Source organism: Chelonia mydas, chromosome 3 (genome assembly GCF_015237465.2).
Source record: "Chelonia mydas isolate rCheMyd1 chromosome 3, rCheMyd1.pri.v2, whole genome shotgun sequence".
Classification (NCBI taxonomy): Eukaryota; Metazoa; Chordata; order Testudines; family Cheloniidae; genus Chelonia; species Chelonia mydas.
In genome coordinates, this window is record NC_057851.1 from 96,670,544 (window position 1) to 96,698,205 (window position 27,662).

Below are 27,662 nucleotides of genomic sequence, written 5' to 3' on the forward strand. Positions count from 1 at the left end.
GGGGGCCGGGGAAGGCAGGAGGGTCTGGGTGAGAATGGACGGGGGTGAGCCCAGGGCCGGAGCCAGTTGCCCACCACACCAGGGAAAGTGGGGAACCCACTAGAAGCCTGCTCCTCCAGCATGTCTCCCCACAGAGGGGGGTAGAACCCAACCCCTTCTGGCGGCCTTGTGGGAGGAGCCACTGTTTTGCCCTCCTCACTCATCATTGCCCAGGAGGCTGTGGCTGGAAGAAAAGCCCCTGGTGGCCACATGCGGCAACAGTGGCCACATTTGAGAAATGCTCCTCTAGTGTACACATAGCCTCAGGGTGGGACCAAGGGGTTCAGAGTGTGGGAGAGGGCTCCGGGTTGGGGTGCAGGAGAGAGTGATAGCTCCGTCTGGGCAGCGCTTACCTCAGGCAGCTCCCAGAAGCGACCGGCATGTCTAGCTCTTAGGCTCAAGGGTGGCCAGGCAGCTCTGTACGCTGCCCCAGCCTGCAGGCACCATCCCCGCAAGTCCCACTGGCTGCGGTTCCCAGCCAATGGGAGCTGCGGAGCTGGCGTCTGGGGCAGGGGCTGAGACCTACTGGCCGCCTCTGTGCCTAGGAGTCAGACATGCCAGCCGCTTCCAGGAGCCACAGGGACCCTGCCTTAACCTTGCTGCACCACCGACCAGACTTAGCGGCGTATTAAAATCTCCCAGATTGCTTTCAATAGCCATCGGGAGATCGATGCTGATTCCAGTAGACTTGCAGCCAATCCAGGAGGGTTGGTAACACTACTGAGACCAGAACTGAGTGCTGGGAATGATCATATTCAGAGCATGGCACAGGCACACAGTGCTGAAGCCAGGGTGAAGAACTGAGAAGGTGCATACTCTGTGTGGCGCAGGCCCATCTGCACTGAAACCATGAGAGGGGATGAAAACACCCTCTGAGATGAATGGAACAGTTCACACCTTTCAGAACTACGGTTTCAGGTTATATTCAGATCCAGGGGGTCTGGTCATTCAACTGAGAACATATCACTGCGATGAATGCCCCACTTCAAACCTCTCTGGGCCTCCTATACTGCAGACTGATGTGGTGTAAAGCCCCTTTCCCGTACACTAGTAGGCCCAGATTTGAGGTAGGGACTCTGCAACTCCACACTCCTGCCTCCAGTGAGTACATACATTTCTCACAGCTGCACAACTTTCCCACCTCCAGCCTGAGAGGAGCATGGAGAAGGTGGCAGCTGGTTCACATGTGAGAGGTTAGATCAGAGTACCAGGTTTGTTGGAAAGAATATAAAAGAAGCTGGACCAGTGGGAGGGGGAGGAAGTCTTAGTATTGGGGAACACGGGGGTGCTGGAGCAGTGAGAGGAAATGTGGCAGGGTGTTGGGGCAATGCAGGAAAGAGTGGGTTGGAAAGGAGGGAGTCAGCTGTGTAGTGGGGGATGTTTGGGGGGCTTCAGCTCTGCTCCCAAAAAACATCCATGATCCCCCATATCTGTTCCCCCTAATATCATGATAGTCCCTGTACTGTTCCTGTATCCTCTCCCCAGCTCCTCAACATGCAGGCCCCAGACAGACAACATGCAGGCCCCAGACAGACAACATGCAGGCCCCAGACAGACAACATGCAGGCCCCAGACAGACAACATGCAGGCCCCAGACAGACAACATGCAGGCCCCAGACAGACAACATGCAGGCCCCAGACAGACACCTGCCTCCTCATGAAGAGGACCACAAGGAGGGAGATTGGGGCCCTGCTGCAGGCAAAATGATGAGATGATGAAAAGAGTGAAGGGACTAACATTCAGTCAATTCATTCTATGAGTGGGACAATTATTGCTGAAGAGCCAGAAGAAGTGTAGGTGGAGAGCTAGGATGTGGTACATGGGGATTCTGAGGATTTATTTATTAAAAACCAAGGAAATTAACTGTTCAGAGTATACTGATTACAACAATACTGATTACAACAATAGTGTGTTAGGTGGAGTGAGTATGTCAGGCTTGACAAGAGCTGCTAACACAGAAGGTTATAATCCTGTTCTACTCAGCCCTGGTGAGACCTCAGATGGAGTCGTGTCCAATTTTGGGCACTAAATTTTAGGAAAGATGTGGACAAACTGGAGAGTCAAGAAGAGAGCAACAAAAATGATACAAGATTTAGAAAACCTGAGTTATGAGGAAAGGTTAAAAATACTGGACATGTTTAGTCTTGAGAAAAGACTGAAGAGTGCATCTCATAATAGTCTTCAAAAATGTTCTAAAAAGGACAATGATCAATTGTTCTCCAAGCCCAATAAGGTAGGTCAAGAAGTAATGGGCTTAATCTGCATCAAAGGAGATTTAGGTTAGATACTAGGAAAAACTTCCTAACTATAAGGGTAGTTAAGCTCTGGAACAGGCTTCCAAAGGAGATTACCTCAATGATGGGAATTGCACACTTAGGAACTGGCTGGACAAAACACCTAGTCTAGGATTACATGGCCCTGCTTAAGCACAGGGGGCTGGACTTGGCTTCGAGGTCCCTTTCAGCCCTACATTTCTATGATTCTATAATATGATGCCACATAATGGAATTTCTGTCTTTAACAGCCTACCAAATTACACGCAAACTTTCATTAAAACATTAAAGGTTATAAAGCACTAACAAACAAATTAGAAAATGACAAAATAAAGCTTGTGCAGTCTTTAATTACATTTTTCCACAGCACCCCGCCTCATTCAGTGCCCAGAACAGATTGTTCTCAATTAATAAGCAGCTGTTCAATATTTTGTTTTCTCCTCATTATTTAATGGATGGCCCAGACTTTATTTACTGCACACACTATTCAAATCCTGCCATGAAGACAATTATTAATTTCCTCATAGGCTTTCCTATATAGTGCTCATCACTACATTATCTGAATTCTTCATGAACATTAATTTCTATGCACAACTCTCCTTTGAGATGAGGTAGTGGTATCATCGTCCCCTTTTTACAGTGAGGCAGCTAATTCACATAGAATTAAGATCCAAAGTGTCCACTAATTCCAGCTGCTCAATTTGAGATACCCAGGACATTATTTTTCAAGTACTTCACATTATATAGTATTTCACACGTTCAAAGCACAGCTCCCATTCTCTTCAGTTTCAGCCGTGAGTGCTCAGCACTTCTGCAAATCAGATCATAGGGTCTCATCAGGCACCCAGAAAATAAGGCACATGTGATTAGTGACCACCTTTGAAAAGTTTGGTTTAAGTGATTTGCCAAGCATCATTTAGGAACTCTATTGCAGAGGCAGGGGTAAAATCCGATTTTCCAGGGCAGCAGTCAACTGCCTTAACCATAAGACTGTCCTATCTCTTCCTGCGATCCCCTGCCTTGTTCAGTACAGACCTTCCAACTTCTGCAACAGTAAGAAGCAGGGGTCACAAAGATTACGGATGTCTTCATTACTCAGCCCCAATTCATCCCCAGAGTAACTCCATCCAGTGACTTATGAATATGTAATCAAAGACTGTATCATAATGCATTTGCATTAAGGTTGCACACACAGCCTTAATTCTTACACTTCCTAACATCTGAATGCTTGATTTGCAATCTTAAAATTGTACTTTCACTGTAGGTTATGTGTAATATTATTTGCATTGTGGAATCTCCAGTCACAGCTCCATACTTCAGGTACAAACCTGTAGTCAGAGTAAGTGCTATATAATATGAGAATTTACAAGTAAATCCATTAATTCGTTTATAAGATTAAAGTGAATTTAAGTAGTTTAACATCTGTTTCAGTCTTCATTCCAAATGATCTTAATATCTGAACACAGACTTCAAGAATTTTAATATAGTCTTGTACATACGCTCTATTTCAAGAAATAAGGTTGTAATTAAGCTTAGTTATTAACAAATGTTTCTCGTTAGGATTATACAGGCTACAAGAGGTTAAGGCAATCCTCTAATGCAGGCCACAGAATTAACTCAACTAATCACTACTCTTCCTCTAGAGTTAATTTGCATGCAACAACTCTATTGGTTATAATTAAGGCTATGATTTAGTCACAGATATTTTTAGTAAAACTCATGGACAAGTCACAGGCAGGAAACAAAAATTCACGGCCCATGACCTCTCCATGACCTACTATAAATACCCCTGACTAAATCTTGGGGGGGGGGGGGCGGGGACATGAGAACGGGGGACTGCTGGAGGGGAGCACCTTTAAATATTAAATTTCTAGAAAGAATTTATGTTGCTACTGTCAGTTTCAGGGTAACTGCACTTGTATTTCCTCCGCTGTGGTCCCTCAAGAGCACTCATTTAGAGGTTTCTGGCTCCTAGCCGTTACCTCTTCTGGACAGAGGCCCACATCTCATTCCCTTCTGATCAGGGGTTTTAAAGTTGCACAGCTCCCTGCCTTACACAGCAATATACCCCAGAATACCAGACTGTCTAACTGGCCAGCACCTTTGCTTTGCTTTCTCTCCAAGGTCTATGCCCAGTGTATTGCCCGCAGCTACAAGTTACCACACAGCTCCTTCTAAGCAACCCCATTTATACTTAAAGTAAAAGCATCACAGAGAAAACATATTAAAAAGAACCTACATGCATGCTAGAAAGCTTACCAGAGGTTACCCCAACCCCAACCTTGGGCTCTGGTAGGTTTTAGTCCTTCAAAAGCCACAAGATTTTCCTCCATGTTTACAAGTTCATCCATGCCACATCCAGAACTATGGGCAGATCAGCCATTTCTTTACATAGCTTGGGCCTCTGATCTTGGCCTTTTGTAACAGGTAATCAGCAGACAGTAACCCTCCACTCAGGGCATAGCTTAAAAAGGCTGGGTTTTTGCATAATACGAGTTGGGGAATTGCATTAAACCTCTCCCTAGGGATTTCCCAGGAAATCCAATTCATATTTATTGTCTCAAAAGTTCATACTTCTTTGGCACATTTTCAGTATAGTCTTCTGAACTCTCAGGTCTCACACCTATCACATCTCCCCCCTAAAGAGATTACATACAATCCCAGCTCACAATAATACATAAACTTAATACAATAAGGCCTTCCGAGGATATTACAGGATATGCCATATCTATCACAACTACTAATTTTTTAAATCATTAAAAATATCTAGAATGCTACTGTGTGATACTTTATTTAGTATAATATTTTTAATAATTTTGAAAAACAAGGAAATTCCAAATCAAAACAAAAATCTACACTAAGATCAAGTTAAAGTTGAGCATACATATGAGCAACAAAGGAAAAAACAACACTGCAGGAATGTTGTAATTGACTTAAAACCAACCACTGAAAAACCAGGAAATTTTGAATAAGGTTAAGGTTAACAGAAATCATGTTAGGGCATGGAAGTGCACAAGTTAAGATTATCTTAACTCTGCTCTGTAGATACACGATGGGGGAGAGGGTTTTTTAAATCTAATCTCTCTTTAAAAATTAGTTTTATCTAGTTTGGGACCATAAACTCCAAAATGCCTTAACTAAGGGATCACACACTTTGTTGCTTCTGTAGACCAACCAACATTGCACACATCATGGGCTCCCTGTATCCCTCCATTCCCCCACTACCCTCCCATCCCCCTCTATTTCAGGGACTCCCTGCAATTCCCCTCCACCAGGAGGGCTGTGTGCCCCCAGTCTCCCACTGCCAGAAGTGCTGTGTATACCCAGTCTCTGCTCTCCTCCCATATCAGGGTCCACCATTCTTCTCCCTTCCATGGCTCAGTGTACCCCCCCACTCCCACTTCCCCCAGTGCGAGGGGTCTGTGTTGCTATCTTCCTTACCACCATGGGTTCCATGTACCCCCACCCATTCAACTATTCCAGGGTCTCCCACTTTCCCCTGCCAGAGGTTCTGTGTGTCCATCTCTCATATTACCCCATACCTGGACCCCTCCTCCCAACCACAGCTTCTGTGTTAGCCATTCCCCCTACCCCTTATGCCAGTGGCTCTTTGTATAGGAACTCTCTACCCCTTCCTCCATACTAGCATCTCCCAATCTTCCTACAGACTGGGGTTTTGTATGTCCCATTCTCCCACACAGGGTACCCTTCCCCCCACACCAGAGACTATGTGCCTGCTCCTAATCCTCCCTTCCTCACCTTCCCTTCAATTGCAGGGGCTCATTACCCCCTTTTCCAAATACAAGAATCCCACAATTCCACCCACGTCAGTGGCTGTTGTGTAGGCTCTCATTCGCTCATCACTACCACCATAATTCTTCTGACCCGGAAATAAGTCATTCAGGGTGTTAACATGTTAAGCTATTACGAGGATTATCAGAGCTGAAACAGAAGTATTGTTATTGCTATGCTGAAAGGAGTTAACAGTTGCCATCAACCAGTTTGGTCTACAGACATTTGCAGAGGTACTTGAAGCTGTGGCTGTGCTAATTAGATGCCAGGGACATCATGTGTCTCCCATTTCCTCCTTTTCAGCTTTCCGATTCCTGCCCCCCGACCCGAAATCAATAGGCTTTTGTCCATTGATGCTCAGAACATTCCCTGAAGTTTTAGAATTGATCAGATGAGACATTCAAAAGTTACTGTGTTACATACAGACAAAGAAATGCCCTTGAGTTGACAGTATGGCCTTGCAAGCTTGACCAATCATAATTGCATTGCTTTTGCATGGCACTTACTACAAATCATCCCTGAGTCCTTCAGCATTCTGCCTCAACAGAATGGAAACTCTACAGCAGATCTATTTAAATTTAATTGCTTTTATATTTAATTCGTTTTTAAAAAAAATACAATCTGAAATAAAACAGATTATCTCTATACTAAATTCAGTTATATATACAATTCTCAGTATACCACCAATGTTTACATAAACACCACACAACTGCCTAATAAAAGACCATTTTAAATTTTTCTCCTGAACTAAATTCTTTCCCAAGTTTATAAAAATATTAATTCACATTTTCGAATTAACTACTTTTTGCATTTAAAATTTACTGGTTATCTAGAAATAGCATTAATTTTGTGAGTTAATACTACTGTTACCAACTCATATAGCAAAAAAATATACTTTTAAAACTATTGTCACATGCTGTCCCATTTCATCATTTTTAGCAATTTGGTATGTATGTGAAGGCGAAACTAGTGACTAACTTACAGAAGTGACCGCTATATATTATACACTATAATGATAAAATCCAAATTAAATTATCAACACACCCACAGAGTAATGCAATATAGAATCATTCATACAAACTACAATAGCTGGTTGCAGCTTTATTCTGATAGGTTGTTTCCATGCTTTTCCCAGCCCACATCCCCAGGCTTTTCTCATGCTAGAGCAAACAGATTCCACCAACCATTCACTGATGAGCACTGGATCAAGCTGGGAAAGTAAAAAGCTTTTAGGACTATAAAAGGATTATAGATCAACAGTAATGCACCAATATTTAATTTATTTTTAACTAACTCTGAAAGGAATGGACACTGGTCTAGCAAACATTCATCAACTAGTATGCAATCCACTGCTGACTTTAACCACAATTCCAACAACAAAATGGTACATAACTGAGTCTAAATTTCATATTTTCATTGTGATTATGCAGCTCTTTATCAACTAAATAACACTGTCAGAAAACAGGATACCAGCCAGCCACATAGAAGTGAATGCTGCAGCAGCCTAAGAAATGTATCATTTCACATTAGCAAGCAGAGAGTTGCTGTCATCTCAGCAAGCAAACTCTTATTTCATCTTAATCTTCTGGTTATGGTGGTGATAATTAGCTAACAGAAGTGGGGAGGGAGAAATTATCTGTATCATTAAAACAAATGAAGCTTGAATTTAATGAATTTTACGATTTCTGATCATTTTTGTTCTCTCCCTTGTTCCAGGCAAAGTTAACACAAACCCAGATTTAATTTAAATGGGTGGAAATGAAAGAATATTTCTAATCCAAACCAAGAAAAGAGCAGAAAAACAGTAATGTATTAATAAAGCCACATCCTGAATCTAAAGAGGGTTTTTGTTTGCTTATTTGTTTTAACGTGTAAGTGAGTGTGATTTAAAAATTCACATTCAAAAAATCAGGTCATTATTCTTTTACTACAGTAATTAATTTCACAAATTATTGCTCATCTTTTTCTCTACCAGTAAGGAATATTTATTTATACAAATAGTATCTTAATGTAAAAACAAAAAAAACCCAAAAAAACATTACAATAGAGATGCTAAAGTGTACAGTAAGAACTGCAAAAAATGACAGTTTCCAATAACATGAAAATTTGCTCAAAACATAATTTAGTCAAATATGAAATATTAAAGGACGCAAAGAACTAGTACCTAGAAGTATTAAAACCCTTTGAAGATAGCTGCTTCTTAAACGTCAGTTACCTTGTGAAGTAACTTTCAAAAGGCTTTTACTACCATCCTTGTGGTAATAGTACAGTATGTAGAATATTTTATATACTTTTAAGTGCAAAAATAAATTGACATAGGCTGAAATGGGTTTATAGTAGTCAGTGTTGCCTGCTAATGTCCCACATTTTTATATTTTTTGTAACAGGTATGGCTATAGTAATTGACATTCTTATTTGAATATCTATGTTGATCTCTGCTGATGTTCCGTTTTCATTAATTTCTGCTTCTATTCCTCAAGGTAGCTCTTAATTCACTATAACTGCAATTATATAAAATTGCCATGGCAATTATAGTTGATATTTTTAATCAAAAATTAATTTGGTTCTGCTCAAGTTTTAAACATTTCTAATTTAATTGTGTTAGGATGAAGATGTTGCAGATATGAAAATCCCAACTATAAATGCATATCCCAGCCTAACTGCAAAAAGCAAGATATTTTAATTAACACATTACAGAACTAATCCATTTATAAACTCAAAACCTAGTGTTCATGGAAACATCATTCTGCATTACCTTAAATCTAAATGACATTTATTTACATACCCATACATCTTCAGATTTCAATGTACACTGCCTACACGGAAATAAGATTCTGCTTTCGCACTGCTCCATTTATATATTTTTTTCATGGTTCTAACTAATATTTTGGAGAAATCACCAAGAAGCACTGTTGTGGGTCTTCATCACATGATTAAGTAAATTCTTATTACAATGTGTTTTTGTAAAGCTATTAAACACGTTTTGTACAAACAGAAATTAATCACACTGTGCAGCAAATTCATAGTACAGTAACTCCCCACTTAATGTTCTCTCACTTAATGTTGTTTCGATTTTACGTCCCTGCTCCATTACAGAACCTGCTTGTTTAAAGTTGTGCAATGCTCCTCTATAACGTCGTTTGGCTGCCTGCTTTGTCCATGGCTGACAGCCCCCCTACACACCCCTCCCGAGAGCCTCCCGCCCGCTGGCGGTCCCCACAGATCAGCGTCTTCCCCCTGATCCCCCTGCCTCCTGCCAGCGGGAATCAGCTGTCTTGCGGTGTTCAGTAGGCTAGGGGGATGGAGCGAGGACGCGGAACACAGCCTCCCACCTCCCTCCCCTGCCACCTACCTGCAGCAATCAGCTGGTCTGCGGCGTTCAGGAGGCTTGGGGGAGGAGCAAGTACGCAGTGCGCAGCCTCCCCCCACCTCCTGAATGCAGCAAACCAGCTGATTGCTGCAGGCAGGAGGCAGGTGGAGCACGGGGAAGGCGGCGATCTGTGGGGTCTGCCAGCGGGCAGGAGGCGTGGGGGGGGACCCACGTAGGGGAGCTGATAGGGGGCTGCCAGCCTGTTTAATACATGTATTAAATTGCTTATTTAAAATTGTTTAACATGTATATAATGCCTTTTGTCTGGCAAAAAAAATTCCCTGTAACCTAACCCCCCATTTACATTCATTCTTATGGGGAAATTGGATTCACTTAACATCATTTCACTTAAAGTCGCATTTTTCAGGAACATAACTACAGCATTACCCTAGTATTTAAGCACCAGTGTATACTGGCCCTAAACAGTATGTTTTGGAAGAATAAAAATATATTTATGCCCCTTCATGGGACATTTCTTCTGTGAATGCTTCTATTTACCCTGCCATAAAAAATTGCTTTTTGTGAAGGATTTAAACCAACATCAAGTGGAAGCTTGATTATACATCTGTATAGCTGAACGAATTCTGTTTTATACCTAAATGTAATTGTATAAAATTGACACTGGCAGAAAAAGATCCCTGACATACTGTAAGAAATATACACTGCACTTGAGATTTTACATCTAACAGGAACTTTGCATATTTTCAACTGTCAAAGGCTTCAAAAGAAGCCCTCATTAAAAGAAACAGATGTAGTTACAAAATAAAAATATTGAAAACTCAATGGCCATATCCACTTACATAAAAAAAGTGTCAATTCACCAGAATATAATCTCAAATAAGTATTTGCTGGCATAGTAGATCAGCAATACCTCAAATACACTGTCCAAATGGAAACACTAGACATCCTCTTTCTGAGCTAACAAAGAGCACCATGCAGAAAATTCTCCATTGCAGGGGTGTGGGAGGAAAAGATGGCAGTTTTGTTGCTCCACAGCATTTCTAAAAGCCATCCCAAAGAACATCATTGTTGTCAGTTTTGCAGGAAGCTGACCATATCTTACTCTTCCAATCATGTTAGAAGTGCAATATATGTGACTGACAATATGGAAGGCCTCAGGGAGCACAGATAGAGAAATGAAACCAAGACTGGCCTAATACTGTCAGCTCCCTTGGCATGTGTCCTGCATTAGAAAAGAATAAGTAGTAAAGCCTTTCCCAGATGTTGGGTAAGCAACTACTCTTAAAAATACAGTTAGAAGCAAACCCTGAATTAAACTGAATATGGCTTTTCATTTTGCAAAAAGAGGAAGCACAACATAATATAAAAGGTTCCTATTAGTATTTCTATTACAAACATTGCTGCTGTTGCTGCTTGTGTGGAAGAATACACAGGCATGGAAATAAAAAAAACATTGCCGAATGCATGCATATAGAGAGTATGCCTCCAAGCCAGAGAGTCTGGGGACAGCAGCAGTCAGAAGAAGTAGTAGTTGCTCTTTAGAAAGGATGCTTGCATTCCATTTCCCTGCAGGCAGGAGAGAGCTAGTGCTTATTTTTCCAGTATGAAGAGAAAAAGAGGCAAGAAGGAAGACTCTACAGTGTTAGACAATTGGTAAGAGTTTGAAAGTAAGGTGGCCAAGAAAAGAGGTCTATTTAGAAGGTAGAAGTGGTTAAAGAAACCGAAATTACAAAATGAGATTGTTTGTAGAAAGTATCTAGCACCAGGAGATTATGGAACCTAGGGGGACCCATACATACGGACATAAAAATACCAAGAAAAATAGTGGCGATATGTTGGTGTAGACAGAAACACTTTGAATAAATGAAGGTGTCAAACTTGTACAATATCAATTACTTTTTTTAAATGTGAAATTACACTTTATAATAGTAAGAGTATCTTTATCTACAGCTCATTTGCTCCATGTGGAATTATGAAACAAACAGAAAATAAATTTGCTCACTATGTGCTCTCTTCACTTAAGTATTTATGTGCAACCAAGCGCCAGGATTTCCAGCAAATATTGATAGATTCAGTGAACCTATTGCTGCAGAAAGCACAAAGTCATTAAAAAAGCTAAATTCAAAATTATATTCCAATTAAAGACAAAAAAAGCTTAGTAGCTATTTTTAAAAGGAGTAGTCTTTGTACAGCTTTATCTTCACATTGATTGCTTCTGTATTTTGAATTTCATAATAATGGTATTATTTCCACTTATTTGGCAGTGCAATGAAACAAAAGAAGGAGCAGCTATTAGAGCCATAAAGATCATCCAGTATGAGATTCTAATGAATGTTTTGGGAAACAATTCTTTCTAATAATGTGATCAAAGCAGTAGTTGTGTTTGTGGTCGATTTTTCCCCCCCCCAGTTAGGAGGGATGCAGAAAACAAAAACCTTATCAGGCTACACATAATTAGAACATAAAAACGGCCATACTGGGTGTGACGTTGCACTCTATATGATTTTATAAAAATATGCTAATGAGTGTGAATATAATGTAACTGGAATATGCTTCACGCAAAAGGTCTCTTGTAAGGTATCATTACAAAGCTTATAATCTACTGTGTGAGATCATCCTATTTGTATAAATGTATCGCTCTTGTATCCGAAACCAGAACTATGAACTATAACCCTGAGGTCCTATTGTAGTTATGCAAAGCGTGGGCCATTAATGGTGGTTTGGAATCTTGATGGCTCCCATTAATCAGGACAATTGTCTGTAAATGGCTCTGTTTTACTTGTAAGTCTTCCTGTGTACCTGTGGGCTGGCAAGTGGGTAATGAAGTCTTACAGTGACATGCGATCATGTCACCTGAACTGGAATCCATCTTTAACCTGGTGCTTTTCCATTGAGAAGAGGGGTGGCAACCCAGAGGGACAAAGGATTCCCGCCTTATGCAAAAGATATATAAGTGGGTGGAACAGAACAAAAGGGAGAATCATGAGAAATCCCTGAGCTACCACCTGAGCTGGAACAAGGGCTGTACCAGGTGAAAGGATTGTGCCCAGACGAGGAAGGCGTCCAGCCTGTGAAAGAAATTTATTGAAACATCTCTGAGGGTGAGATTTTATCTGTATTCAGTTTTGTTACTGTACTAGACTTAGACTTGCATGCTTTATTTTATTTTGCTTGGTAATTCACTTTGTTCTGTCTGTTACTATTTAGAATGACTTAAATCCTACTTTCTGTATTTAATAAAATCACTTTTTACTTATTAATTAACCCAGAATATGTATTAGTACCGGGGGGGGTTGGGGGGACAGCTGTGCATCTCTCTCTATCAGTGTTATAGAGGGTGAACAATTTATGAGTTTAGCCTGTATAAGCTTTATACAGGGTAAAACGGATTTATTTGGGGTTTGGACCCTATTGGGAGTTGGGCATCTGAGCGTTAAAGGCAGGAACACGTCTTAAGTTGCTTTCAGCTAAGTCAGCAGCTTTGGGGCATGTGGTTCAGACCCTGGGTCTGTGCTGGAGCAGACTGGAGTGTCTGGCTCAGCAAGACAGGGTGCTCGAGTCTCAAGCTGGCAGGGAAAGCAGGGGCAGAAGTAGTCTTGGCACATCAGATGGCAGTCCCAAGGGGGTTTCTGTGATCCAACCCGTCACACTGGGTCAGACCAAAGGTCTATCTTGCCAGTATCCTGTCTTCTGACAGTGGCCAATGCCAGGTGCCCGAGAAGAATGAACAGAACAGGTAGTCATGTGATCCAGGCCCTGTTGCCCAATCCGAGCTTCTGGCAAAGAGTATGTTTGTATAATCTACCTTTTGACAGTATTTCCCTCCCCCCCGAGTAAATATGCCAGATTGTTCAAGTACATGGTTGACATAGGCCAATAGTCTTCTAGTGGTTTTGTAGAGAAATAATTTCAGCTTTGAGATACAGTATGAATTTTCCATTAAATAGAGTGTTGCTAAATGCGTGGGAGCACTTTTAGATGAGTGTAGCATAAGAGCACATCCATTTCAGTTGCACAAGATAGTTTCAAGAACAGCTCTCTAGGGCAGTGGTCTCCATACAGGGGTCCGCCTACCCCAGGGGGTGCACGAGATGATCCCAGGGGGTGCGCGGCAGCAGTAGTGCCACCAGACGGCACTTGGCAGTTTTTTCCTTCGGCAGCAGCTCTGCACGTCCACAGCTGGTGTTCTCCTCCGGCGGCGCACCTGCGGCAGGTCTTCCAGTCTTCTTACTTTGGTGGCATGCCTGCGGCAGGTCACCTTGGGGGTGCACGAGCCAAAAAGTTTGGAGACCACTGCTCTAGGGAACAATCTTCTTTATAATGTAGTTAAAGCTTCTTTTTCTCTAGAAGGAAATTTCAGATACTGCAGCTGGGTCCTGAACTGGAGAACACCTAGTCTCCATCTGTTAAGGACCATCTGTTCCTGTCCCCCAAAACACATTTTAAAGTTGGCAATGAATATTATTTCTAAACTAGAGATTTTAATACCTCAAGAGATCAAGTAAACCTGCGTTATGAAATGTCTGATCAAAGATACAGCTTACATATTATTCTGAAGGTGGATGTGGTTCCACAGCTGGAAGCTCTTCAAAAAAAAAAAAAAAATCTATGTCCTTGTCCCCTGCCTGAAGCACCTGGGCACAGTGTACTGGCGAGTCCCTTGAAACATCAGGATACGGTGTAAAACCTCTCACTGGGCAGGCATTTCTTATGAATCAAACAGAACTGGACCCTTGAAAATGTAGAGGTTCTAAAAACAGACAAAGGGGGACTGAACCACATACACCATTTTATTTACATAGTTAATGTCTGTAAAATGTGCCCAGACATGATTTTGACTAGCTCAAAATGTTTGTATAACAATAAAAAAAAGGCTTCAATGCTCAAAAATCACACTGGCAGAAGAGATTTAATTTATGTTTGATGAACACTTAGTCACATAAAAATGTTGCAAGTTTCTGTCCAGAATTCATTTCTTGGACCACGAATCCGCCATGATTCTGACAGAATGGCTTTGGATTTAACCGAGCAAGTGGTTCCTATCTGGGAGTAAACCTCTCCTATTTATGTTACAAAGTACCTAGCTACCGTGAAACAGAAAGCTGCTTTGACCCTATCCTTTTGTTTGGTTTGGTGCATACTCACAATGTTTTATCAGTGTCTCATTTCTCCCACTGTCAATTTAGCTAAAATTCTGTATTGGGTAAATATCAACTGGGATTACTTTTTCTAACGAACTGTCTTGAAACGTTTTCCACTCCTCTAAGAAAATTGCTTCTCTTTATGAAGTTTTCCAGGAAATAATCTTTGGGTCATTTTTTCACTTCCCTACTGCTTCTTTGCTAGCCATGGATTTGACTCTTATCCATATATAGTACACTTAACTACAAACACCAGAGCTACACAATGATGCTTTAAAAATACCAATATTTCTCAAAATGCTTTCCTGTCTAAAGAGTGAGTGATTAGTGCTGCTTTGCCTAATTCCATGATATGCTGACTGTACCAATGCTAGCAAGCACTGAAAGCCTAGCAAACTGTTCACTCTGTTTTTCTTTACTATATGGGAAACAATAACAAATGTGCTGAAAAGCTGATATGTTGTGATAATGGTGCACCACAACTGAAGCATACAGTGCTCTTGTAATATTCCACCAAAAACACAAACACATGGAAGCAGAAAAGAAACTGGGCGAGAGGAAAGGAAACAAAGGCAGACAAGGAATGTGAGCATTAGATACCACATACTGACTAACAGCAACACAACCAAGTGAAGCTGGATCTAAAATAACTGCCCAGTCTAGCTAGACTATAGCAAGTTTAGCATTCTGTTTTGAAAAAAAAAAAAAAAGTTGAAGTCAAGCTAAATGTTAAGTTTCATCTTGACCAGTCACACCAGAATGTAGGTTTTCTGACTCCAAACAATAAGAGGACTTAAAATATAAATTTAAGTATTCAATTTCCAATTCCTTAGACTAACATCCTAGTGTAGCTTTCACATTGTATAGTTTATAAATAGGCAATTCAACTTTGGAATGGAAAGTAGTAATTATTTTGGACTAGCAATACTCAAGTTTAAAGAGGGAAATAACTAACAGAGCTACAGGAAGCATTTTATGTAGGCAGAATATAACTAGTTTAACTAATCTGGCCAGGACAACTGCTTTGTATACATAATTCAGATGCCAGTTTTGCATTCTTACACAAGTTTTACATTGGTTTAAGTCCACAAACATCAAAGGAATTATTCCTGATTTACACCAGCATAGATTAAAATGATGAATAATCAATCCCCAATAGTCTACGCTTATGCTTTGGTGAAGAGGACTAGGAACACTTTCAGAAGTAAGTTACTAACCTTCCCATAACTGTTGTTCGTAGAGATACTTTGCACATGTCTGTCCCACTGACTCTGTGTGTGTGTTTGTGCGCACGCACGCTCCAGTGCACAGTTGGAGAGTTTTTCCCCATAGCAGTACCTGTTGGGATGGCATGAGCATCCTCTCTTGCCTCGCACCCTGCACGCAGGCATAAAGGATGGAGCCACCACTGATCCCACTAAGTTCCTTCCTATCGGAAGAGTCCAAAAGACAGAAAATGAGGGGAGGTTGTGGAATGGACACGTATAAAGTATCTCGAACGACTTACAGTGGAAAGAAAAGGAGTACTTGTGGCACCTTCGAGACTAACATTTATTTGAGCATAGTTTATGCTCAAATTTGTTAGTCTCTAAGGTGCCACAAGTACTCCTTTTCTTTTTGTGAATACAGACTAACACGGCTGCTACTCTGATGCTTACAGTGGGTAACTCACAAGCAACCCAAACTGGAGGTGGGTTTGAGGTTTATTTGAACTACTTGTCCAAATTTAACATAGTCTCTAGACTGTTGAGCGAGCGCGAGAGCGAGACAGCAAGCGCATAGTGAGAGGCAAACATGTGACATGATGACCCTCTATCTGGTGGCTTCACATTAGCCAACTGGTAACATAGGCAAATACAACTAGATCTTAAAAATGATATCCTTTGAGTGGAAAAGGACTTCCTCTCATTCTGTTCATTGTATTTGTGGACAATTGAGTAGAAAACCTGAAAGATTTAGTCTGTTCCAGATAAAACTCTAAAGCTCTTTTAACGTCCGGAGTGTGAAGTCTCTCCTAACCATTATTACCACGAGGCTTTGGAAAGAAGGTTGGTAAGAAAATTGCTTGGTTAATATAAAGTGTTATCCACCTACTGTAAGGAACTTTGGGTGATGACGAAAGAAGACTTTGTATACAAAACTGTTTACAGAGGGTCTGATACTAGTGCACTCAACTCCCCCAATCTCCTGGCTGATGGCTACTAAAAATGCTACCTTCATTGAAAGGTGCAACAAACAGCAGGTCGCTAGAGGCTCAAGTGGGGTGGGGGGGAGCAGGGGTGGCATCGGGGTGGCATTTGTTAAGACAAGATTCAGGCTGCGGCGGGTGGAGAGAGAGGGGGGAAATAGGGTTCTGTATGTGCAGAAATAGACATTGGGTTTGGAAAAAAGAGCCATTATCAATAGGTAGATGGAACACCAATATAGCTGCTAAATGTACTCTGATTGAGCTAATTGCCAATCCTTGATGTCTCAGGGACAGAAGATTATTCAGCACACACTGAATAGAAGTGAGGACTGGGGAAACCCCTTTCAGTTAGGACCAAATGGAAAAACCTCTTTCGTTTAGCCAGATAAGTAGTTCTAGCTGATGGTTTTCTACTATTCAGCAGCACATCCTGAGCTTCCCTAGAGCAGGACTCCTCCACCAATGTTAACCATGAAGACTTCAGGTGAAAAGCCTGAAGATTGCGGGGGATGGGGGGAGGTGGCATGAAGCGAGTGTGACTGAGGGAGACTGATTGATAGGTCTTAGAGCTCTGAAAACCAGCACTGACCAGGCCATGCCAGGGCAATCAGTATAACATGGGCCTTGTCCTGCTTGACCTTGCATAGAACTCTGGGCAGAAGAGATATATGGGGAAAAGCATACAGGAGAGACACTGACCACAGCAGCAGGAAAGCGTCCATTAGTGAACCCGGAACGTGGCCTGCCTGGGAGCAAAACTGATGACATTTCCTGTTGTCTTTCCTGCAAACATATCATTTGAGGAGCTCCCCTCAAATGGTCTGGGCCATGTCTGGGCTGAGGAACCACTCATCATGATTAACAACCTGCTTAGGTAATTGGCCAGCATATTCTGAGACTTGGGAGGCAGGCCGCTTTCAGAAGTTGCTGATGAAGTCTCAAAACAGAATTGTTTCCCAGCAGGCTAATGAGGACAGCTCCCACCCTGTTTGTTTACATAAAACATGGCCATTGGATTGTCAGTCAGCACCAACATGCCTCTTTTCCAACATGTGGAAGGAATGCCATGCAGGATAAATCAATAGCTCTCAACCAAGGGCACCAGAACTGGGAGGCCAGGGGCCATGGCCCTCCCACTTTTGGAAGTGGACAGGCCTGGTCCATCCACTTTTTACCAGGGGTCTCCCCGCCACCCAGCAAGTAGAGAGTCCATGGCTGCCGGCCCACTCCAGCTTCTGGTTTGGCCAGGGACGGCGTGGGGCCTCGGGCGGAAGGGGCCACAGACGGGGTGGAGGGCGCTAGGGAAGAAACTGAGTGGGAGGTTAGGGGCAGCTCCACCTTTTATACCTGCATGAGGCAGCAGAGAGGGCTCGTGCTGCCACGATTGGTACCACTAAGGGGCAAACTGACAACTGTACACTGGAATGCACGCACACCTACAGTGCAATGGACGTGTGAAAAATCACTCGAAGATCAGTTGTGCACTTTTCTGAAACATGTATACACATAGCATTTTCCATACCTAACCTATATTAACTTCTCTTGAGGTAAACAGAGCTAATAACTGAGTTTTGTGGAAAGAGGATAAGCTGAGAAATGCATTAAGAGATTGCATAAGGACTAGAAACATTTTAACATTTACCATTTCAAAATATAAAGCAGCCTGTGAACAAAAAAATAAAAAAATAAACACAGTAAGCACATACCCAGTCCTATCTCCCTCAGGTTTAAAGTCCTGTAAGCTTGTGGTGTAAAGCTGTTTATTCAATTCCCACTGTGGTCTGACTTTTATTAAGAATGTAATTCCTCAAGGCCACAATCCCATTTACATTACATTAACTAAAAGAAAAAATTTAAATGTACATTTAACTACAACTGAAAATCTAAATTTATTTCTGCTGTATTTAATGTAGACACCATTTTTACTCAGCCTGGCAGTAAATATGTAAAAGAATGCTCAAGTATTAGAAAAATGAGAATCTACCTTTCCTTTTTCACCTTAGCATTTCCTGCTTTTGTCAGTTTCTTAAGGCCAATTTTAAATACGGAAATAAGCACAAAATTTTTAGAAAATCTAAACAAAGATTTAAGATGTGAAAAAATAAAGCATGAGACTACAGGGAGGATTAAGATTTGGCACAAATATGTAAATTAAATCAGTAGAGATCTGCATTAAATCACACAGTTAAATCAGTTAACGCACTGTCTAGAGTTCTTCATTACACCTATGAAATAATTCTAAAAATCAAATTAAGCCCAACTTTCTAGTTTGTAGTTAAACACTTATTTTAAAATAAAATACTGTTTTAAGTACAAAAAACAAAAGACAGTGCCTTGAGGGAAATCTTTACTCTTTTGGGGAGGAGGCAGGTTCAGTTACCAAAAGACCATCAATTTACCCACAGAATTTTTTTGTTGTTGCTGAATTTGTATCGTTTTTGTGAAATTGCTGCTCAGAGTACCTTTTTATGGCTTAACTGAGAAGTCTTAACGATAGGGTTTTAAAATGGAAATATTAACTCACTCTTAACTACAGCAATGTGAATGTGACAACGTAATGAACTCATTCCATTTATCAAAAACAAACATGCATTCGTTAATTCACACTGCAGTGAAAGCATACTGTACTCATTAATGTCTTTCTACAGAGAAAGATCTCTTTATATAAGGCTTGCTGCCTTACCTCTAGGTCACAGCTGTATTCGGTGCCATCCAGGAGCATCACTTTGCATGGCACAGTTTTAATCTTCTTGGGAGCTTTCTGAGGCGCTTTCTCCATTTTGATTTCGGCTGTCTGTACCTCTTTGGTTTCCCTCTTTTCTTCTACTTTTTGTTTTTCTTCTTGCTCATTGGCAACTTTCTCTACTTCAATCTCTTTACTGTCTTCTTTAGCAGGCTGTAAGAAAGATGTAGTTTAATACAACAAGTCCAACCCTTTCAGGATGAAGTTGAAAGAAAATTCTTCTTTTCTGTACATCAATAATTAATTATTCTTATAACTATCCATTAAGGTTGTGCTCCCAGCTGGTGGTGTTTGGATGCATAATATATAGTGTTTAAGGTTTCCCCTTTTCTCAAAGTTACTGAAAAACAGTTTTTCTATCCTAAAGGCCAGTATCTTGCGGTTAAAATTCTAGCAGAGGCAACCAGTCTCCCTATAGAAATCAAAATAAAAGTTACACTTTTTTCTTAAAAGCAACCCAAAATATAATGAGAAATTGCATTGAACAAGACAACATTTAAGAAAAACTCAAGCCATAAGAGAGACAGGTTTGTATTTAAGGACTGACATCTGACTTCTGAAGGCAAGACTTTGGAGCACTACAGAGGAGAGGCACATGTATGGCATAGTGCCTCACATTTCAACACCATAGCCACCAGAATCTCAACACCAACCTCCAGGCAGCAAGAAATAAAGACAGTATCCATAATGCATAGTCTGAGAGAATGGAAGAGTAAAGCGTGGAATAAAATAACTGAGATCCTCAGGACTCAAAAATAACTACAGCAGATAATAAATGGATTGCTTCAGTCACTAAGGTTATGTCTACACAGAAAAAACAAAAAACAAAACCCACAGCAGCGAGTTTCAGAGCCCAGTTCAACAGACTTGGGCTCACAGGATTTGTATTACAGTGCTAAAAATAGCTGTATGTGCACATCCTGGCTCAGGCTGAAGCTTGGGCTCTAGCCTGAGCCAGAACATCATAGTGCAAATCCATGTCTGACGAACGGGGCTCAGACTTGCTGCCTGGCCTTTTTTTTTTGGGTGGCTATGTAGACATACCCTCAGTAGCACGTCACTAAAGTCAGCCCAAGCAGAAAAACTGCACAAAAGTACAAACAATGAGCCATATTAATCCCTGGTATAATTTCAATACATGACATGGAATTCAGAGGAGTTACAGTAGCAATAAATCTGGTTCACTGACTAGCCGTTAATATTTTCATTAATTTATTATCTTTCCACACCTGTGTGTCAGCACTGCTCACAGAATGCTTCTCCTCCTCCTTGTCATCTTCTTTAGTCTCCTGTTGACTCTCAATTGTTGCTTCTTCCAAATTTCCCTTTGGCTGAGCCATGTCCTCTGGAAGTTGACTTTCCCTCTCCTCCGCTGCCTGTCTCTCCTCTACAGGTTTTTTCTTGGCTTCATCTTTGGGCTCCACCAAGTTATAGGATTTTTGTTTCTTAAGCCATGGGGGGATAAAGCGAGAGATCCCCTTGCCTTCAGGTGGATCTTTTTCCTTCTTCTGACTACTTGGGCTGCTTTGGGTAGCTAGTGCTGGGGAAGAAGGAGTACTTTGTGCCTCTTCAGAGAGTGTCTTTTCAGACTTTTGATTTTCCTGACTCTCTATTGCTTCCTCATGTTTTTCGTTGACTGCATCTGCCCCCAGCAGCTCAGATTCCTTCTTTACTTCAGTCTCTGGGCCAACTTCAGTCGTCATGGTCACAGGTTATGCTAGAAATCCAACAATAAAATATTATTATTATGCATTGTTTCAACATTATACTTTTTGGCTCTCAACACCATTAATAGGAATTATCTAAAAATTAAGACACCATAGATCAATTTTGTTAGGATTAAAGAGCTGTTTTAATCCATCCTACTTAAGATCTTCAACCAAAAATAGAAGTAGCAACAGACCAAAATCTGCTGTCATATTGGACATCTGGAATTTTCAAAAATGCTTATGCTAAAAAGATACATGATGCTTCAATGCACCACTGCTTTCCTCTTGGAAAAGTGGTGGGAGTGCTTCATGGTTCCTAGAATTAACACTGAAATACACTTGCTACAATAGGGTGCTCTTAATGTTAAAGACAGACTAAACGTAAGAATTGTTCAGTATGTAACTTTCACTCTTTTCCTGCAGGCTTTTCAAAGCAGTCTAATGGAGCTCAAAATTTCAGGAGGAAATTTGGGCACCTAACTCTCCTGGGCTTGTCTGAAAATCCCAGCCATACACTGACATCCTGGCCTCATTTAAGTCAGTCAATGAAAGTTTTACCGTTGACTTCAAATCGGAAAAAGGTTTAATCCATAGTGTTTACCGCATTTTTATACATTTCCAACTTGATAAAAAACACAGTGCGTAGGGGGAAATTATTCAAATGAAAAGTTCTCTCCCCTCTTTTGTGCTTTTCGGGAGTACATTTCCAATCCCATCACTATTCACACCCAGCATTCTAATTAACTTTAATCAAAATATTAAAGGCTATTTTAATTGGAATAGCTACATGGTCTCCTTGTTAAAAAATAAAATTTAGTTGTTGGTACAGAGAAAGGAAGACACATGTAGAACGCTAGCAATCAAGCCCATGTGTTTCACTGCTGCATACTATCAGCTGTTAATGGACAATTTTCGTAAATTTATTTTAATCTAAAAATCAAATTTGTCTCATGAATTTGGCAGGATGAGAATTAAAAAAACAAAACAAAAAACCCATCTCCGATTCCCTAAAACAACTTGAACTCAGAGACAGAGAAAGTGGAGTGTATCCCTATTTAATGCAGAATGCCTTCAACAGACCTTGAATCAAGTCTGGTCTCCGAGTCACAAGTTGACAAAGCACCAGAACATGATACTTTTAATCCCCATACATCTTTGCCCAACCCTTTCTTAAAAGTTTAGGATAAACTATTGGAATAGCTAGATGGCCTGAAAGTCAGCAGATTGCAACAGAATTCATCCTAACCACTGACACCAACAGGGCACCGCACTGAAATATGCCTGCCATCAACCCCCTCTTGTTTAAAAACAGTAGATTATTAGTTCAGGGCCCCTACTGATCTCCACAGATACTAAATCATGCAAGGACAGAGGTAGTTTCTACATTAATTAATTTAGCGATTTTAAGTCATACATGCCATCTTAAATTGCACTCAAACCAACCGGAAAAATTGGGGTATTTTATTCCTGGCAGGGAGCACCACCAAGTGGGCTCCCAGTTTCTGTAGTAGCTAATGTTTCCAAATGGACTTCACGTCTAACCACAAATGGAATGAATACAGTAAGCCAGACTGAAGTGACAAAGATATGGATAACAAATGAGAGCTGCAACCACCTAAGAGGTCAAACCTTTCTGTCAAATGGAAACTGCCACTACTGATGCTTGGACATCCAAAAACAGCATATGGTGCCTTTATTTAACACAGTTAACATAACTCATTTTCACCAAGAGTCTTGACGGATACACAAGGCACAGTTTAAAATCAACTACTCATTATTACACATTGTGCTGAGCAACCAGGCATGACCAGCAGCAAGAGAATGGAGATCAGTCAAAGCATTGCACGTTTGGGGCTACAATCCACCTCCGCCACCAAAAGTAGAACCAAATAATTAAAGGACACTTCCTGGAATAAGATACTGTAGTAAGTGAGAAGTTACAAGCATGTTAACAGATAATATTTGAGTCCTACAGTCACATAACGCAGAGATTTGATTTAAGCTCACATTTAAATACTCAAGTTTATACTTGTTATTTTCCTTAAGTTGTTATAAAAATTGAAGGAAAGAACTTTTGTCATGTTTAATAGATTTCTAATGGCACTGAATGCTGCTTTTAAATAACTGCCTAATTTCAAGATTAAAGCAGAATTTAATTTGTGATTTAAAATATGGACTGTCCAAATATTTCCCTAAAACTAGCTTCTAAATAAATCTGTGATTTCAGGAAATGCCTGGATTTAATGTAAATTATGCCATATCTGAAATGCTAGCTATAAATTTGCCAGATTCTGAGAAGTCATTCCTCCAGAAAACATTTGGGTACAAATGGGCAACAAATTCTATAAGAAATCTGGGAATTCAAATCTCAACCAATCTAGAAGAGCTTTACAATTTAAATATCAAACCACTACTTCAGCAAACAGAAAAAGATCTGGAGCGTTGGGGGAAATATGCAATTTCTTGGTTGGGAAAGAACATCCACAGTCAAAAATGAACATTTTGCCAAAGATACATCTTTCTTATTTCAAAATCGTTCTGTAATCATCCCAGATAAAACTCTGGCAGGAACACAGAGGATGTCATTAGAATTTATATGGAATAAGAAAAAAAAACCCAAGAGTGAGTGCAGACACTTTGTACAAACCCATTGAACGGGATGGACTAGCTGTTCCAAATATTCAATGGTACTTGCAAGCCAGCCAGCATGCAAAGCAGTAGGGGACATTGAGCACCCTGTCCCACGCCAACCCAGGTCTTTACGGAACACGAAAACTATGGCAGTGTAAACATTCCTTGGCTACCAATTAATTTAAGAAAAAAAATCACTCTCCAGAAATTATACACTTCCTTTTAGCAAAGGCTATTCTATGGCCTTGCGGTAGAACTGAAGATAAAATAAATTCTTTCCCTTCACCAATGACACCCATTGCGAATAATCCCGATCTTAACCCAAGTCATGAACCAGAGAGCTATGGAATACATATGGCTGTCCAGCTACTCAGTAAAGAATCTTTTCTAAAAATTTAGACATCAAAACTAACTTTAAACTGACCCACTCTCCTGTGGTACCCATACTGTCAAGTTAGACACTATGTTTCTCAACTTTCTAAAACTGTTTTATACAGAAAACTAACTTTAATAGAAGCAATGGAATCTGGTCAATTAGGAAACTATCCCCAATTGTTAAATATTTATGACTAAATAAACCTTTTAGTAATCCTCCTAGGGCTTCCTAGCAGAAAAATTGTCACAAAAGGAAATGAATTATTTCTCATCTGCTAGGCTACCTCTCACTGGTAAAAGAAAAATTGTCTGTCTGTGTATATATATATATATATGGGAGGTCATTATAGAAAAATTAACACACCAATTACATACCCAGAAAAAAATAGGTTGAGAATTATATACTTGAATAAATGGCAACCAAATATCGAATATTAAAAGTACATTCACCAGCAAAAAACAGCATACCTGTTCATTTTTTTTTTTATTAACAACTGATAGACCTGCCTGCTTTGTGAAATATGTATAATTAGAGATTTCACTCAATTTAATAAAAAACTAGAAACGTCATCGGTATTGTAATTTTGTTCACTCTGTAATATGGTAACACTGCAGAGAGGTCTGATGATTACACTACTGTATATCTCTAAACAAAAATTCACTGTTGTAATGATTGTTTTGTTTGACATTTACATGGCAAGGATTTTTTGAGTCTGTTTAAACTTCCTAAAACGGACATACTTACTTATGTTGCTACTTGTCAAATTACATTTTGCTATTTATTTCTACTTTCTACTTATTAGCACTACCAAATTACTGTTTTATTTCTCTCGCATGCACATATCCATCCCAACACTGCTACCAGAGCTAGAAATTAGCTTTTCTGGGAAACAATCCACAAATATCTGCTTGCCAAAGAAAACTGATCTATTAGGCATTCTTTTGTAAGTATAGTATAATCAGATTGTAAGTTTCAGTGTTAACTGCGCAGTGCCAATTGAAACTGATTAGCTAGGAAATGGTAATCTAGCCTTATGAAAAAAATTAAGTGAACTTCAAAGTGGCATCTTCTATTTGAGAGCACATTTTCACATATTTATTGTTCCATCCACCACCCTAAAACAATATTTGTATATCTATATAAACTGCATCCTCCTCCCTATCATTATAAGGGGTATGTCTATACAAACATTTAGTTCACAGCAAAGCTGGGGTGCTAGCCTTCTACGGACTACCTGTCCAGGTGGACGTGGCTGACAGGGGACTAAATCAAAGCTCATTAACAAACTATTAATGTACGTGAGCAAAGTCTACATGGACAGCTAGTCTGCAGCAGGCTAGTGTGAAGGAGATTCATACCCCAGCTTGCCAGAACTAAAGCGTTGGTGTAGACAAACCAAACCTTTTGGAGGCTATCGTCGTCTCAGAGCATGGACCATACAAGTTGTAGTGCACATTGTGGGCACTACAGGAATCCCTTCTGGTGAAAGGCTAAAGTCTATTTTAAAAAGATAGTTCAGTAACCAAATAGCTAGCTTTCCAGTTTAAGAAGGAAGCAATATTCTATTCAGCATCCAATCTTTTCCCCAAAAGCCTCAAATAAGACTTTTCATAAAATTTAAAATTGCTTCTGCTTTAGAGTGTTAAGTTTCATACTTCCAGCATTTTGAGCTGTCCCTCAGAATGCTCTATTTTTCCCAAGTTAGCTAATCAATTCTAAAATGCCCATCACAATGTATTGAATTTTATTATGGTGTGTCTAAAATCGCTGGCATTTGGCAAAAAGGCACTTTATTTTAGATTTAATAAATTTATTGATTTGATTGATGCCTGTGCTACCTATTATGGGAATTCAACATTCAAAAACAAAATGTGTGTTTTTGAGACGTTTGGGGAATATTTTTATGTCATTTTATTCATTTATGAATCTCATTTTTTGTGAATATCATTTATGCTTGTACTCTGCTTTGTGGACTAGAACCTCTATTTTGTATTTGATCCTACTTTGTCTCTTGTATGAAAAGATAGTTTAAGACGGTATATGAATAGCCTGCTTCAGATGTATAACATAGCTGGAGGATGAGAAGGAGGAGGGAGTGTTTCCTCACCTTGTGAAGTGCTAACACAGAAAGTGTCATCCAGCCAGTTTCTAACAACTATTGACTTGTTAGGGATTTTGTCTGCTTTCCCTTTCCTCCCCCTATGTAACAAGGCATATTGTGCACATGGACTCAGCATGACTGGGTCATGAGCTTTCACACTGGGGAAATCATGACTAAAACAATGTTTATAACCACAAGGACTTCTGTGTACAGGGACTGACCGCTGGCAGCAGCAAGAGAGACTTGCTGCAGTGGAAACAAAGCACTCTCCACCTAACACGGACATACCTCAGACGCAGATAGAGGGGGGAGTTTAGACGAGGATGCAATTGTGCTCAGGTTTATGTTGTTTTTCCATAGATGTGTGCACACGCATGTTTCTTGCTTTCGCTGTCACATGGTCCCTGAAAGGTGTAACTAGAGAAACAAGAACTCACTCAGTCAGGTGAGCATGTCTGCAGGAAACACATCTGAGTAACTTGGAAGTTCCGTAAAGTCGAGGCCCCAGTTCCAGGGACTGGACAGCAGGGTTCCAATGCCAAGAGGGGCTCCAGACATGGGATCTGCACCCGACGAGTGCGCCTCAGACACCCAGAGGTAGGAGCAGTGTTCAGTCACTACCCAGAGCCGAGGGGCTTAGCGGCAGATGGAATTCAGTGGTGGAATCACCTCAAACTAGTGTCCATCCAGAGATCAGGACTAGACCAGATTGTGCCAGTTTTCTTTTCAATTCTCCCACACCTCCCCAAGATGAACAAGCCACAAAATCAAATCAACAAGAAGAGTAATACTTTAGGGAAGATAAACTTACTGGAAAAATCAGACAGTGGGCTGTTTCTTTCAGCTAAATACACAGGTATTAAAACGGGGGCCTTGGGAGATGGTTGCCCTTGGGGAAAAATGTATGCGGTGGTGACATCAGTTATTTGTCTGTAAGTTTTGAAGTATTCTTTATCCAAACATTACTAGAATGGAAGCCAAACTTTAAAACAGTCACCTTTTTATTTTCGTTTCAAGTACAGTACGTCAATTTCTCCATTATACGTGTGTAATATATCCTGGTCATCCAGCCTAGGCCAGGTTGGTCTGTCTTTTTCCAAGAGGTTCCTATAGTTCACTGTGCAGCCACCAGAAGTTTAGAAATCACCGTGCTTCCTTTGATCCTGTATCTGAGCTGGTAATCTCAAGAAAGAGGATATTGCAGTATCCTATGAGAGAGATACAGCTGAGATGCAGAAGATGATGCACAAGAGTGATTTTGAGATCTCTACTAAATATAGAGGAAGAGAAAAAAAATGTATCTATGCGAACATAAAAGTCACTCTTTTTCAACTAGT

The 27,662-nt window shown here is 40.4% G+C and overlaps 1 protein-coding gene across 36 annotated transcripts in view; it reads right to left on the reverse strand.

Annotated features, from left to right (window-relative positions):
* EPB41L2 (erythrocyte membrane protein band 4.1 like 2) overlaps positions 1-27,662 on the reverse strand; it is a 281,497-nt gene that overhangs the window by 120,885 nt on the left and 132,950 nt on the right. For all 36 annotated transcript variants that reach the window (XM_043542908.1, XM_037894790.2, XM_043542901.1 and 33 more), the window contains 2 exons: positions 20,738-21,225; positions 19,449-19,661 (listed from right to left, as the gene is read on the reverse strand). In XM_043542908.1, coding sequence (XP_043398843.1) covers positions 19,449-19,661; positions 20,738-21,211 — 687 coding nt within the window. In that variant the 5' untranslated portion in view covers positions 21,212-21,225. The remainder of the gene's footprint in view (positions 1-19,448; positions 19,662-20,737; positions 21,226-27,662) is intronic.